At 41.0% G+C, this 16,489-nt stretch overlaps 1 protein-coding gene across 2 annotated transcripts; it reads right to left on the bottom strand.

The window, feature by feature from the left end:
- Positions 1–9,518: 9,518 nt before the first annotated feature.
- LOC148019502 (dihydrolipoyllysine-residue acetyltransferase component 5 of pyruvate dehydrogenase complex, chloroplastic-like) lies at positions 9,519–13,174 on the bottom strand. 2 transcript variants are annotated; one of them, XM_087700991.1, is made up of 7 exons: positions 12,076–13,174; positions 11,117–11,308; positions 10,934–11,021; positions 10,714–10,784; positions 10,472–10,555; positions 9,859–9,959; positions 9,519–9,771 (listed from the first exon to the last, which is right to left on the bottom strand). In XM_087700991.1, exons 1-7 carry the CDS (start codon positions 13,024–13,026, stop codon positions 9,768–9,770), a joined length of 1,491 nt encoding a protein of 496 aa, XP_087557117.1. In that variant the 5' UTR covers positions 13,027–13,174; the 3' UTR covers positions 9,519–9,767. The 2 variants fall into 2 exon arrangements, with proteins under 2 accessions (XP_087557117.1, XP_087557116.1); XM_087700990.1 differs by having other exon boundaries at positions 9,519–9,959; positions 12,076–13,172.
- Positions 13,175–16,489: the final 3,315 nt, after the last annotated feature.

Here is a 16,489-nt window from a genome sequence, read left to right as displayed (position 1 = left end):
AAGTATGAAAGCATTGAACTTAAGGTACCATTTCCTAGGTGCCTATTTAAGTCCATAAAGACTCTTTCTCAACTTGCACACTAGGTGTTCCATGCCCTTTTCCATAGAGCCCTTAGACTACTACATATTGATATCCTCATGCAAGTCCCCATGCAAAAAGGCAATTTTACATTTGATAAAGGTCCAAATCTAACTACATAACCAAGGCCAAAATCAATCGTAGGGTACTCATCTTGTCTATATAGGACAAAAGACTTCATCAGAATCAAGACCATACTCTTGCTTAAAACCCTTAGTAACCAATCTGGTTTAGTATGCTTGCTTGGGGCAACCAGGGGTACTCTTCAATATTTGCATGGAAATGCATGTTTCCCATTGGGCAAAGGAGCCAAATCCCATGTATAGTTTTTCTACAATGAGTTAAACTCAGACTGCATGGCCCTCTCCCAAGAGTGACTATTACCTCTACGCATGGCTTCTTTATGAGTAAGAGGCTTATTAGAATTTGTCACCATAACATAAACCACGGAGGGTGTAGATCGATCAGGTTGATATCTATCTCTAGTAGACCGTATCAAAACACATTGTGGGACCTATATATATCTTGTCCAATATCATGATCATGGGCCACTAGAGCATCATCAGCAGGTTGTCTAGTTGGTTGTACGGCAAACAGAAGGCTCCTCTTAAAAGATTACCTTGTGTATCTCAAATACATGCTCATGCTACTTATGCATCTTTTTCTCATGGAAGACAACATCATGGCTACGGATGACCTAAGATTGCGAATCCCATAAATGACAGCCCATCTCCCCTGCATCTCGATAACTAAGAAAGATGTATTTCATTGACCTAGGATCTATCTTATTACGTTTGTTCTTGGATGCAAAGGTAGGAAGCCACACATCCAAAGGCTCTAATATGCGCATATGAGGGAGGTTCTCCAAACCATACCTCCTTTGTAACCTGACAACCAATACCAAGTGCATGGGTTCTGTTTATCAAATGCACGACAGTAGTAACTACCTCAAGCCAAAAATGCTATGGTAAGCTTGCTTGACTAAGTATACTTCAGACTCTTTTCTAATCTATCATGTTCATGTGCTTGACAACACCATTCTCAAGTGGGGTATATGGGGCGGTCAACTAATGATTAATACCCCTCTCATCGCAAAACTGCTCAAATGTCTTGGAGACATATTCATCCCCATTGTCAGACCTTATGCATTTCAGCTTATGCCCAAATTGATTCTCAACAATGCTAAAAAGTAGATAAGACATTTGTTTTTTGCTTAAAAGGATATGCCCAGATCTTATGCGAATAATCATCAATGAATGTAATAAAGTACTTTGCACCATCCGATGATTGATAGGAATGCAGAAGAGCCAAAGGCTCACCCATGCATGTAATGTTAGACTTCTTATGAGAAATACATGAATGTCTACCATAAAGACAATGGTCATAAAAATCAAAACATTTGTAATTAAAAGGCGGAAAGATACTACAAACAAGTAAGCATTTCTATTCCCTTTAAGAACATGTGCCCAAGGTGATGATGCCATAAATATACATGTGTTATATCAACCACATCCAAAACATGATCAAGAGATCTATATATAAATAAAGGATAGAGGATGCTAGCCTTGGCACCTCAAGCAAAAGCAAGATTCCCACGTGTAACCTTTCGTGCGGAATCACCAAAAGATACATAATAACCTGTATCATCCAATTGTCCAGCAAATAGAAGGCTTTTGATCAAAGCAAGTATATGATGTACATTATGTAGAGTAAAAGAGTTGCTTGAGGAAAATTGCAACCATAAATCCCCAATGCCAATAATATCCAATGCCAAGTCATTTCCTAAGCTAATAGAATTGGTCATGCTACAATAGGACTGAAACTCATCCCTACACAAGGTAGCATGAAAAGAAGCCTTTGAATTAAGCAATCAACATTGAGAATATGTAGACAAAGCATTAGTCAAGTGAGAAGCATCAAGAGAGGAAGCTACTAATATATACTCAATATTTATGTCTTCAATCTTTACACTGGACTTACTAGGGACAATACTACAATCCTCAAACTTTTCATGCAGTTTGTCCTTGCGTTTCTCTTTGCACTGATCAAAGCACATCTAATGGCACTGTGGTCACTGCTAGGAATATCAAGGTAATAACCACGATACGTAAAAGCAACAAGCAGTGAATAGGCATACAACCGGTACTAAAATCTGTCATAACCAACACATCTCATAGGCATAAACATCATGTATATAAGAGATCTCAAGATCAAGTACAGAGATTCCTCAAATACACAACTAACTAAGTAGATAGTAATAAAGCTCAATACATAACCAAAAATTATGTATAGGCCATTGAAACATGCCGTGACAGAGATAAGTGTTGGTGTCCGAAACATGTAAGTCAAATAAGCCCACTAGTAGGTGTAGCTACATCTAAGAATATCCAAGAGAGTATAAACATAAGGCAAGAGTCTCACCAACTCTGTAAACCAAGTTCAATTACGTAGAAAATCCAAAGATCTAATGCAAAATATTCAAGTAAATACAAATATCTTAAATGCACATCCATTGAAGGGTATCTAAAGTGTGAAAGAGCAATGCAAGGCTCAAAACATCAAGTATATGACACCCAAATGTCCATAGACATCGGCCAATACATCGGGGAGCATAAAACTTAAGTCTTTGAATTTGTAATATCAATCACACTAAAAGAACTAAAGCATATAGCCAAAGCTCCAAGAAATCAAATGTAACCCAAATCCGAGTCCCAAAGCATTCCATAATCATATAGGGGTCCAAGTATCAATGCTAGACATCAATACATTCAAGTAGCATACCCAAATAGTATCAAACCTCAATAGGCACAACCTTTCCAATTACAAACCTTGTTGCCCAAACAGTGTACAATAGTAAATACCCTGTCAAAATTGAGCTAATGCAAGCTCAAAAGCATCCCAGAGACACTTCAAAGCATCCTCAAATGATCCAACATCAATACATGGGCACATGGGCATTAGTAGAAGCATAAATTATCTCTAGACCCTAAAATAGAACTGTCCCAAAGCTACATACAACAAGTGTGTTGTATATTACAACAATGACAGAGGTTGGGGAGCTCTCAAATGATGGAGCAAGCACCAATATTGAGGTTGCTAAAGGATTATCCAAGTGCTTGAAAGTGTCCACCAAGAGTTGAAGCAGAGGTGTAAATTGCCATAGAAATAGGGCAGCATAGCAGATGCAATTTACGTTGCTTGTTGTTGTTGCCTACTATTTGTGCTAGTTGAGCTCAAGGTTCACTTCACAATGCTTGAAGTGTTGTAGGGGAACCGTTGTGACAAGCGAGAGCAAGTGGAAGCAAACCGGGAGATGATAGAAGCCAATGCATACCTTGGGGTGAAGAAGCCATGGCTATCATGAAACCTTCAAGCTGAAACTTTTGTCACGGGATGAAGTAATGACGAAGAAGCTCCTCAAATGGTTGGCTCTAATACAAGTTGAAAGGAGAATATCGAGTGGAAGCACGAGCAATCGGAAGCAAGAGAGATGTGAGCAATGGAGAATGGAGAAAGAGAGTGAGAGAGAGAGACTCAAGATGTGGAAACTCCAAAAATCACAATGTGACCGGCCTTCCCTTATTCACTAGTCACTAAAATAATAAAGAATAAAGTGACAGTGATGGGCACTCGCCACCTGCAGTGTACACGTGTGTAGTCACAATGTGTGAAGTAAATACAAGGCGGTGTAGGCACATGCGCTTTTACCCCCAACAATAATCTCAAAGGTCCTTGCATAGTTGAATTCCTTTTTTATATACTCTCTAGCCTACATCTAGTTGATCATTGGGAGTGATACCATAGAATAGATTGAACAATATAGAGTCATAGACTGCCCAAGGCAATGTGATGTTGGGTTTTATGTTCGAAGGTAATCTTGTATTTATATTTGAATGAGGCTAGGGCAAAATGCTGAAAAGGTTTTGTTAGTTGTGTTGGAATGTTGGCAAAGGTTGTGGTGATAACCAAATGTTGTTTTCATTTTGGGAAAACTTGGAGGGCAAATGGATCTATGCAAAGGTCATAATCTCAAAGTTCCTCGAATAGTTGAATCCCTTTTTTTATAGTCTCCAACCTACATTTAGTTGATCATCGGGAGTGATACTACAGAATAGGCTGAACCATATAGAGTCATAGACTACCCAAGGCAATGTAATGTTGGGTTTCGTGTTCAGGGTAATCTTGTGAGGCTATCCAAATGCTTGTGGCTAGGAGGGAGGTTTTATTGATTGTGATTGGAATTTTGGTGAAGGTTTTGGTAGTATAATAGAAAGTTGTTTCCACTTTAGGCAAACTTGGAGGGCCAATGGATCTACACATATCTGCAAATAGGGTTGTTTAGCCCTCATGAGGTTGTTAAATGCTTCAGAGTATTCATTTAGCAACAAGTTTGTTCACCACCATTTTGAAATTTGAGAGACCTAAGCCACCCTTGCTCTAAGGGAGAACACATGCTCTAGGCCACTTTAGGAAGCTTTCTATTGTTTTCTACACAACCTCAAAAGGAAGTACCGACATATGGATTCTAGCTCCTTGATTGTATTTTTGGGAGGTTGCTAGCAAGAGATATAATAAATGACCAAGGAGAAAATTATACGCTCTAAGACAATTGTATGCCCTAGATTACCTTGGAAACCTTTCAAGTACTTTAGTTTTGCTCTTAATCTAGCCATCACCCATTGCCAACGTTGGTTTTGAGTGACCATGAAGCCCATTGGGATACCCAACAGTTGGAAGATATTTCCATCAAGGATAATGGAGCAGTCTTGGTAACTAGCAGATTTGGCAGAGGATTCAACGTGGATTTAATACATGTCTTCTTCAAATTGACTATGTAACTTGAAGCAAAGCAAAACTCTTGCATACACTTCTGGAAGGAAACGAGATATCATCACGAATAGCTTCATTTGTGTCATCAGCAAATAAATTGAGGGTCATTTGTTTGTTATTGTTGGGGAGGGTGATGTCTTTAATGTTTCTAGTGTCTACCTCAGCTTGTACTAACCATCTAATTGACTTTCTAAGTGGAAAAGGGGGGGGGGGGGGGGGGGGGGGGGGGGGTGGGTGGGGGGGTCTCATGGACCCATTTGCCGAGATTGTGTGGAGGCATTGCCAAAGAGTACCATTGTGTATTTTACAAAATGTTTGGCAAATCCCATGTCATGGAGGGACTAAACCATAAACTCCCATTCCAATCTATCATAAGCCTTATCAAAGTCTATTTTAAAGAAGACAATGACCTACTTAGTATCATTGGCATGTGCTAACCCCTCCCAAAGCCCTATAATGGCACATAGGATGAAGCGGCCCTTGATGAAACCCTTCTATTCTTTTCGTATCCATTTATCTAGGTGACCCAAGATTCTATGGCCTAAAGCTTTGGCAAAGATGTCATAGGCTAAGGTAAACAAGCAATGGAGTTGGAGAGGAGGAATTACCCCAGCATTGAGACAATGGGGGAGTGCTCCAAACTTACGAGACTCTTTCCAAACCAAAAGGAGAGGGTCGAGGAGGTATTCTTTGAACTCATTGGGAAGCCCCAAGGTGTTTGTTTTTTGACACACCTTTCAGTGTTCACAAATGGCCCCCTTGCCCTAGTGGGGGTGGGGCCAGGATGGCGGCATTGATAGTTGTGGCATGGACGATCCTAGAATTTTCATTTAAGGATACACTGAGGAGCCTTGGAACGTCACCTTTGACACACTGCCTTGGTTACTGGTGTTCACCTCTGCCGCCGCAGTCGTACTGCTGCATTTTTCTTCTCAATGCGCATCAACGGATCCTTGCAATATTGTATTTTGAGCCGAGCGGGTCCTAATCTTTTCATCCCGGTTTCACTCTGCTCGAGTGAAGCACCCTATCTAAGAAAATATCAACCCATCATGCATTTCAGTGGAGAGACGTTAACATGCCACATGTCTGTATACACGAGCTAGCCCTGGTTTGACAAGACCTTTGTGTTGTGGCTGTATACAGTAGCAGTGTTTTGACAAGTACATTCGTGTTGGGGCTGGTCAATATGAGGTTCCGCATTTGTTGGTAAGAGAGTGCAGTATACAGCAGCGATTGTGTTTCATATAGCATCAATGCGGGCCTGATTGTATCGTTTTCTAATTCATTGTGTGTGTGCTTGACAAGGTGATGTTTTGCATACTATGGGGAAGGTGGATGTAGGACAGGCAGCTTTTTTCTGTAACTTCTGCATGCTCAGTTGGAGTGACAATACACCATATGTTAGTCTGTAAAGTGTGATGAGTTCTATCACTGGTTTTGTAAGTCTGGTGTATTTGAGGTGTTCAAATAAATCTTTGTTATCAGCAGACTGACCCTACTGTCTGCACCCCAACAAGAATAGATATGGATCGGTCAGACTACAAGAGTAGCAGTGGAGCAAGTTCGAACTGAATCAAGATGAGAACCAGGGATAGAACCTGAAGTCAGGGTGTGATAGAGTTGCACATCTCAAGTATTCACTCTCGTCCTTTCGTTTCTCCAGTCTTCTGCACCACATGCTTCCCATGTCCTGCAAACCATCAGCTTTACGAGATTTTCAGAACTTCCATCTAGTCTCCTAAAATCTGGCACTAATGTACTTATTATTACGTTCCCTCTGGTTTTATATAGCATCACTTCCAGGAACTCTTCTACTTTAGTTGACCACTTGGTTTGCAGAACTATCTTATGTGATATATCTTATCAAAGATAGATGTATGCTTACATCTGGAACTAGGCCACCAAGCTCATGGCATCCTAGGCTCCCATGGCTAGGTGCAATGAGAATACCAGCCCTCCGAAGAGAGAAAGCTTTCATCGTCACTTTGTTTGACTTAGATGGAAGCAATCGAATCGAATACTGCGACCTCTTGCACTGGTTTGAAACTGAAGGAAGGATTTCCCTATCTGCCTGCTTGATCATGGGTTTGTGCATCGTGGTACCAAACAAGTGTTTTGTGCTGCTGCTTGTATCATCTTGTGAGGATTCTGAATTTCTGGATTGACTGCAAAGGTATGTTCCATTGCTAAAGAGATTGCAAAGAGCTAATAAGAAACTTGCTCTTATGTTTATGTGGTTAGGAAGTCTATTGTCGACTTGAGTGCATGCTTCAGTGCATCAGTCAAAAGTACGAGTCTAGTCAAAGCTACATGAGCTACATCTTACGCTCTGAAAGACATATGCATGCTAGATGTTATTGCATCTCTTGTAGATATATAGCGGTATTGGTTGCTTCTATGATACATAAGCAACTAATAAGACACGTTGCCATTAGCCAATCAGGCTGCTGTCATACTACACATTTCTATCAATGACACACGGCCTTCACTCAGTGGCTATCCTTACCTGGTAGCCTACCTTGAAAAGTTCTTTAGTTGACGCACCATCCCGTGTGGGGAACTCGTCAGCTATCCAAATACATACTATTTCCTACACGTACTATATCTTACAAAGTGAAGTTTAAGAGTTTTTAGTTCATATTAGGGTTCAAGAACCTAATCAACATACTTTGATACTAATCCACATGCTTATGTCCTGCATGTACGATATTCTACATGGGATCAACACGTGTCCTACATATATCATCTCCCGAATAGCATTATAAGTTATTACTTGCATTAGGTATAGGGATCCTTGTAATTGAACATGTACATGCAAACATTCATGCATGCACAAAGTTTATGCACATCCTTTTCAAGAGGTTGCAACCTCCTATTTCAAGAAAATCCTCACAACTAGAGCTCCACTTGTGCAGTAACTGAATTGAAAATCCATTATGCAACAACAATTATGGAATTATTCAAGTTTACCCTCTTTTGAACTTCAAGAATGAGTAATTGATACGATTCAGAAATGAGATCACATCGAATGTTTCAACGTCTTCCAAGAGTGCAAATAGAAAAGATCAAAAATCAATAGAAAACTCGACAAGAGAAACTTTTGTGAGGGACAAGAATCTCCAAGAAAATCAAATAGAAGACTCAATAGGAGAAATATTTAAGTGAGACACAAAGAATATCCAAGAAAATTAAATAAGTTGTGAATATCGTGTGGGAATATTTCAAGGGTAAAGATTGTAAGGGAATAAGTAGTACAAATAAACCTACCCAACATATTGCAAGCAATCTGATGTCATAATCTGAAACTGATAAGAATCAAAGAAACACCACCTCTAAAAGTAACCGGTAAAAATCAAGGAAAAGCCAATTCCATGCAATGTTTGGAGCGTTTCAAGAGGGCAATTAACAAAGATCCAAATATGATAACAGTTCTAGAACTCAACAGCATACGGAGGAGTCCAATGAGTTGACTGTGGGCGTGAAATGTAAACCCCCAAAACCCTAGTCTAAATCACAATGCTTGCGAGGCCAATAAGAAAGATCCGCTCAAAAAGCGTGAAAAGTAGGTGCTCACACTACTAGCAAGATCAACATAACAAAAAGCTACAGCATAGAAAAATGATGCTGCAAGCCCAAAGAGAACATTCCAGGATTGATCATACTAAACAGCTAACTGTTGTATACCATCAAGCTAGAAAGAAAGGCAGACTCAGAGAGAGAGAGTCATTTCAAGGAGTCATTTCAAGGAGGTATATACAATATTACCTCTAGATGTAGACAAACGACAATCAAAGACCAAAAACAGCCTAATCCTTGGCATTGATTTTAGCAAAGCTAGAGCAAAACTTTAGACGTATGTTGAGAGAGAGAGAGAGAGAGAGGGAGGGAGAGAGAATGACCTCATGCCTCTGGCAAAACTAGTTTGGTGCCTATACATCTACCTTAGGCAGGACATATAAAAAGGGAACGTCTAGCCCAAGTTACAAATGGCCAAATTTTGGTGCCTATAGGTCGATGGCAACCAGCTCAGTTGGAGAGGCAGGTGTGTGCATACACTGAAACTCGAGATGATGTAACCCAATGGACACATATTGGGCTCAACCCATAAAATAAAAATGCCATGCATCTCACAAAGGAACTTTTATCAAACAAAACATTGAAAGACGTCCATGAGGGCAAACAAAAGGTTTTAACACATTCAGCGCTGTGAAATACACATGCGCACTTTTCTTCATGTTGACCTCAAATCTAAAATAAATAATCAGAGGTAGTGATGGTTTGTTGAGTCCAGGTAATTTATTAAGGTAGTTCAGTCAACTATGTGGATGCAGAATATAAGAAAATGTTCAATATTGCAGTGCAGGTAACAGAGTCCACTTCAAAATCAAAGGCAAACCACCCTTTATTATCATTGGAGTCAACAACATGCTTTTGAAGTCAATAAACTCAAGTCTTCTGAACCCACAACCAGGCACTTTCTCAAATCAACAAAAGGATTATATTGATATTCCAGTTGCCAGAGTATATATTTGCTTGAATTGAGACCGAAATGCCTAGTTGCCAGAATTTTTTAAAACTCAACATAAACCTTTTATAAAACCTCTGGTGATAAGAATGTCTGATTAGATCAACCTAACAGTAGATGGAAAGAATGCCTTCTAAAAATATGGTCGAATGACCACAATCCCTCTGCCTGGACCAATCTAATGAGCCTCGATTGAACCTACATAAGAAGCACAAATAGTAGGCTTATGCCATACCCGAGTACAGTTACAGAGCTGAAATTGAAATGAACCGACCGGCCAAACTTCATGTGACTTATGCCATGACCTGATCTCCAAAACTGAGGTTGCTCCTACCTGGTACATGGCACATTCATGGACTTTAGATCTTTAGGATTATACATTGCTGGATGTTTGTATTGAAACCTTGTGTAGTAGTATTACAAGGTCAGATCTTTTGGATTCTCAATTATTTTCGCTAAAGTTTGCAAGAAAGCTGCCAGATCAGCCCCATAGATAATTCTATGGTCGGCAGTCACATTCACCTGAAATACAGTAGCCCAATTATGTTAGACCAACAACCAGAACACCAGATGGACCCTACATACTATATATACTGCAAACACTCTTTTAGCTGATTTATAAGCTTTGGAGCAGGAATAGACTTGGCAACCAATAGGTATATAGTGCAAACCCTGTTACAAGCAATGTATGTATAGGAGGAAAACTAAAGCAATAACTGAATGAGAAGATAAAAAATTTGCAGTCACTTTAGACGGGACTTTTTAACATCAAGCCACATCTAACCAACTCAAAGATTCATTCAGCAAACGCTCCAAAGAGGTAATGGATGTATTGTGAAATCATTCAATTGTGTATGGAAAGCAACGAGAATAACAAGACTTCAACAGTCCAGGACATACATAATTCTGGTTCAACTACCACACAAGAATGATAGTCAATGACCTAGATAATTTAGTTTCAACTATGATGGGGTATACTATTTTGCTACCACACTTTTACTCGAAAAAGAACTTCATCCAACACAGATTTGTACCTGCATCTGATTCTTCACCCCAATCAGACCATCTGGAGTCGCTACAACTGTAGGTTCAGATGATCCAACAGCCATAATAGCACCCTGAACCCCACAAGGCAATATAATAAGCCATCTCAATACTGTAGCCATTTCAGAAAAGTTGGAAGACAATTGGCATCTTGATCTACATGCCAATCAGCATATTGATCGAATTGAATATCTTGATTCATTTTACAAGTACACAAAGAGGTGACACTCACGCTGCCTGGTGGAAGGATTGCATCAAACCGGTCAACCCCAAACATCCCAAGGTTGGATAAAGTAAAAGTCCCTGCTTCCAGCACACAAGAACCAAAAATCACGACTAAAGTACTTGTAAAAGAGAGGGTCATTTGGGAATGTGGTCATCACTGCTGAACACCTATTTGTTGATTATGAAAACATGAAAGTATCTGCTGCCACTGAGGGTTCAAGCCTGACCGGTGGAGTACTCATGTGGCTGCAACTGCTTTGCACGAGCCTTCTCCACTAGCTCCTTCCATTTGCGAGAGAGCAAGTATAGGTCCATCTGCACGAAGAAGAATCGGAAATGATTCCTACTCTTTTGGATTTTGCCTCCTGCAAAGTTGTATAATTCACATAAGTGATATCAAAAGGCCAAACCTTGTCTGCATCTTGCAGCACAGGAGTAATGAGTCCTCCGTCCATAGCTACTGCTACAGCAATGTTGATGCTGTTGTTGTAAGTAATACTCTTGCCATCTCGACAGGAAGCATTGACAATGGGATGCTGTACTAAAGCAAGAGCTGTTGCTTTTGCCAGAAGAGCACTCATAGTAACACCTTTGGATTTTATCTGAAAACAAAGGTAAATTTATAAGTTCTTTAACTGAAGAGCGTTCATGTAGACCTCCTACAGATGAAATTTTTGAATCTTCCAACTCCTGAGGATCAATGTATGATTTCTCAAGTCTAACTCCGATCAATAAAATTTTCAGTTGCAACTTCTCTGAAAGTAAAAACGAAATATTGTACCTTTCATGAGCTTACAAGCTTGCCATGAATTAAATGAATAAAGAATGAATTTTCTACTTTCACCTTCAGACAGTAAGAATGGATTCTTTGAAGTATTCATGAGGTTGTGAATTATATACGACCACATGGTTCCTCAAGTCTTACAATTTATGACAAATGGACCTTTCCGTTTCAATTCATCTGAGTGTCCAGTGGATCCTTACTGGATTTCAGATCCGATCCCCATTTACACAGCAATGGTTAGTATGAGTGCAGATTTACGATTCCCTTTTCAAAGCATAAAAGATAAGTGAGTGAGAATTATGATCCTCCTTCACAGGTGAAAAATTGAAATGCAGTCAAATTATAAGTTTGTTCTGAACTACGGGAGGTACTTGTTTTTGCAATTATCAAGTCACCTGCATGCAGCCACTCTCTTGCAGAATCAGAAGCCATGCGCGCACAAAACCTACCTCTAATGAAATTCAAGGGTATGAAGGGCCCTGTTTATGGTTGTCCTAAGGGAAGGCATGCACATAAGCCATCCTAGTACTAAACACTTGTAGAATGCACGTAAACAAACTAGCTGAGCAGAGTCAGATAGATTACCTTCTTGTAGAGAGCATCAAGTGCATCTGTGGTGATGGTGTAGCCGACACGGAAGGTAGGCACAGTGAGGCTTTCGACCATATTCCGGGACACTGCACTCTGCATGGCAGAGAAAGGAACAGAAGTGCCAGGAACAATCACCGGGGCAGCAGCCGAAGGAGCAGGTGATACTTTAGGAGGAGCTGCCATTGTCATGCTTGGAGCAGCAGAGGCTGGTGTGCCAGCTGCAGCTGCCTCCACGTCCGCTGCAACAATGCGCCCCAATGGACCAGTTCCAGGTACAGTGGCAAGATCAACCTTGAGATCCTTCGCGAGTTTTTTCGCATATGGAGTGGCGACAATTCTCGTGCCACCCTCAGAAGCAGGGTGTGTGGATTTGATGACAGGGGTTGGCACCCTAACAGCTGCAGCAGTGACCGCAGGTGTGGCTGCAGCAGGAGGCGGTGGGGGTGGGGATGGGGATGGGGGAGGAGCAGCAGCAGCCGCTGCTTGATCATTCAAGGCCGTTGCTGTGCCATTCGACGATGCGGCAGCAGCCCTGGACTTGGCTTCCTCGATCTCATCTTCATTCTCAGCCAGAATGCCTATCGCAGCTCCGACTGAGGCCACCTCCCCTTCCCCGACCACAATTGCGGCCAGAATGCCCTCATAGAATGTCTCCACATCCATGTCTGCCTTGTCAGACTCCACAACCACCACGCTTTCGCCCTTGGACAGGCGATCCCCCTCCGATTTGACCCACGAGACGATCTTGCCCTCGGTCATGGTGGAGCTGAGGGCGGGCATGAAGATCTCCCGGACCTTGGCCTGCACGGAGAGGGGCAGCCAGTGGCGGCGCGGGGGCTGCTGCTGCAAGCGCTGGCATGTGGAGGGGGCGAGCAGCTTCTCGCCGGTGAGTGCCGGCGACGACGAAGAGGCAGCCACGCTGCTGCGTGCCATCGCAATCGCCATCGCTAAACAGCAGCAGCAGCAACGACAAGCAAGCAACCAACAAAGATGACGACGACGACGATAATCTGATAACGATGGTGAGTGACAAAGATGATGATGATGACGATTATAAGTGAGTATTATGAGTTAGCTTAATAACAAAAATGCGCTTGCTCTCTCTCTCTCTCTCTGTGTCGATGAACGGCGCAGGTTACCCTTTAATTCCCTACCCTCTCCTTGGCCACAATACCTGCCCCCACACGTGGCGGCCATCCCCAACAATTCCTATGTCCTAACGACGGACCCTCCAAAGCTCTCACAGCCAACGACACAGACAAACAAAGGTACGTTTACACAACATCACATGCATGGACATCTCCCCCAATGTTTAAGCCATCTACATGACAATGGTGTATCTCGAATACACAGAAAGCCTCACACGGTTCCATTTTCGGCCTTCCTAGGGAATCCTTTAGCATTTAGCTTGATTTGGGATAGGTATTTTCAAAGCCAATGAATAATATCACTTGTTGCCTTCTTTTTTATTCATCCACAACCATGTTACTCTTACTATCATATTTGTATTTAAATCCAAATATGCAAAGTTCTTTTTATTCGTTTGCAACACATGAACTTGTGAAAAGTACAACGAAATTGCCTATCTATTCAAGATATGCTCAAGAGAGTTTCGATCTTCTTCTTTTCCAATCTATATGCATGCATTCTTGCAACCCCAAGTCCAACAATTGAGTATCAAAGTGGGCTTCAACTTCTTGGGCAAAGTCATCAATACCCTCCACTTGATTTTCTCATATTGGGATGAGATTTGACCTACTACTAGTATTGCATAGGCTATTGCATCCTTTTGTGCATCTTTTTTTATAATGTTCAATTCTACGAGTAAGAGCCCCTACAATCTACATTGTGTTGTGCTATATAGCACAAGTTAGTTTTGTGAATATTTTCCTCTATACAAGCAACTTTTGTATCAAGTGCAGTCAATGGCCATGGCGAATAACAATGATATATTCCATACGTTGGTTATTAAGAACAAGGTGGATGGAACCAACAACTATCCACAATGGGCTTATATGATATGTCATGTACTGGTTGCAAAGGGGGCTTTGAAACATTGTGCATGGAATTAAAAAAGGACTTGGTAGTGTTTTTGAAGCTACAAGTGCAACACAAACAGGTCTTGTTGTTGAGGATGCCACAAGTTCTAGTTCCAGTCCAATAAATACTAGAGCATTAGCACCTATTCCTAAGCAGATTTGTTGGAATGGCAGAGATGTAGAGGCTCATGCCTTGATTGCATTATCTATTAAACATAATATGATCCCACATAATCACTCATGTAAGACAACTAAAGTTACTTGGGATATACTTGAATGTTTATATCAAGGAAGAAATGAGACCCATATTGCTTACTTGCATAAGCAAATAAAGAGTGGACATATGGATGAAGGTGACTCCATGGATTTTGATAAAAGATCAATGATCTTAAGGAAAAATTGATATAGCTTTACCTCGTACTATTCTCTTGCGAATTCTAATAATTCCTTTACCAACTTCCGAGTAGCTCTTATAGTAGGTTGCATATCCTCCAAAATTTTCTGATGGGGTCTCCTTCCAAGCTCTATATTACATGACCTTCAATATTCATTGTATCAAACATACCATTGATCAAGGATGTGATCAATTCTCTCATCCTCCATCTTTGCTCAATGAGATTGTCAATTATTGTTCTTGATTAATGAGATTTTCAATTAGATTGCAAATCACAAGGGATATGGTTGATTCTTTCATCCTCCACATTGCTTAACGGTTGATTCTCTCATCCTCCATCTTTATTGTTCTTGATTAATGAGATTGTGAATTAGATTGCAAATCATAGGGGATGGGAGCTGCTTTCAAAAGCTCTTTCCTTTGAGAAAACACTTTCGATCTCATGGTTCTATTTTGTAAGGGTTTTGATCATTCTTGGCTCAATTCCTTGCTAATTTTGTTTAGCTCTCTACTAGGAGCAATGGTAGTTTGGTTCTAGGAGTGATTGGTTCTCTTTTTGTTCTATTGTTTCTTCTCCCTCGTTTTCATATTTGAAGGGATGAGCTCAAGCTCAACCGCCAAGACCCACGGACCGCTTATTCCTTCAAGCGTTTCAAGCCGAGCACCAATGGCTACCTCTCTTTTAGTCGATGCGCTATCTATCTCTATGAGTGTAGTGAGCTTACCTCCATACCCGATCGAGTTGCCTCCTCTCTCGAGCACTCCAGTAGCTCCACGATCCAAGTGCAAGCTTCAAGCGAGCTCAATCCTTAAGCTCCACGCTCCAAGCTCCATTGCTGCGAGCAAGAGAAGAGAAGAGAAGAGAAGAGAAGAGAAGAGAAGAAGAGAGGAGGAGAAGGAGAGCTTCTCCACCACGGTCCCTCACCCTCACACACTCATTCCCTCACTCTCACACACTCTCTCTCAAGCACAAGCTCAAGCAAACAAGAAGAAGAAGAAGAAGAAGAAGAAGAGGAGGAGGAGAGCCACTTTTGGTGTGCACCAGATGTTTATGAGTTTATGAGTGCACACTCTAAACTCATAAACGTCTATTAATTTAAATATGTGTTTTGTAGAATTACCCACTATGGAATCACCCACTTGCATATTAAATTAACAAGACGCCCGAAAAGGACAGGCATCCCCATCAACTTTTCGCACAAGGAATCCACCTTGTGTATGAGCCCCGGCAATAAAATTTTATGGAATCCACTGCAAAACCTCACGGAATCCACCGTGGAATATGCCTCCTGGCATCAGTGAGAGCCCGGCACTCTTAAAATAAATCATGATGCGCCTTGCGCTCTTTTACAAAAGTATTAACTTGCGCTTTTTCTTGTGTACCTTTCTCCTTGATTTAGAACTTTTCTGCACGTGTTTTCATATTTTTCTTGGTGTACCTTCATCTTCCATTTCACTTTTGCCTTGGCCTTGACTTCTGCTTTATATTTTTCAAATTTTCCACCTTGTTCATCTGAGGGTTAACATTACCCCCCTCCTAGACGAGTGCCAGTCCCATGGCACTCACCTTCGTAGGTAGCAAGCATTGACATGCACTGAACGTTAAAATGTCGGATCTAGAGCATGGAAGGAGCTATGGAGGTTGGAAGATGAAGACTAAATTCATGTTGACATGGACAATGAGTAGACAACTATTACACAAGTGAATTAGATTCCAAGATGGAAGCTTGGACTCATAAAGTCAATCTTGTGTATTGGACTGACAATGACAATGACACTAACTGAAAGAGGAAAGCATCATGATATTGTATTCATCATTATGAAAGTGATAGTCAAGTACAATGCTTTATAGAAGTTGGGTTGTTCCACTCTCCTCACTGTGCATATGGGATTCATGACATCTCTTATTGGAGTATACATCATTTATCTATTTCTCAACACCCCCCCCTTAAATGATGAGTCCCTACACTTGCTG

This window comes from Lygodium microphyllum, chromosome 19, assembly GCF_053477565.2.
Source record: "Lygodium microphyllum isolate KBCC chromosome 19, Lygodium_microphyllum_v1.1.10, whole genome shotgun sequence".
NCBI classification, from domain to species: domain Eukaryota; kingdom Viridiplantae; phylum Streptophyta; class Polypodiopsida; order Schizaeales; family Lygodiaceae; genus Lygodium; species Lygodium microphyllum.
This window is presented reverse-complemented; position numbering and strand designations above follow the sequence as displayed.

What these genes read in the sequence shown, in the direction of transcription:
- LOC148019502 (XM_087700991.1), bottom strand. Translation starts at nt 13,026, where the DNA reads ATGGCGATTGCGATGGCACGCAGCAGCGTGGCTGCCTCTTCGTCGTCG. An exon ending in TTGATGCTCTCTACAAGAAG is followed by an intron (nt 11,309 to 12,075) that starts GTAATCTATCTG and finishes CTTTGTTTTCAG; the next exon opens with ATAAAATCCAAAGGTGTTAC. An exon ending in CAATCCTTCCACCAGGCAGC is followed by an intron (nt 10,556 to 10,713) that starts GTGAGTGTCACC and finishes TGTGGGGTTCAG; the next exon opens with GGTGCTATTATGGCTGTTGG.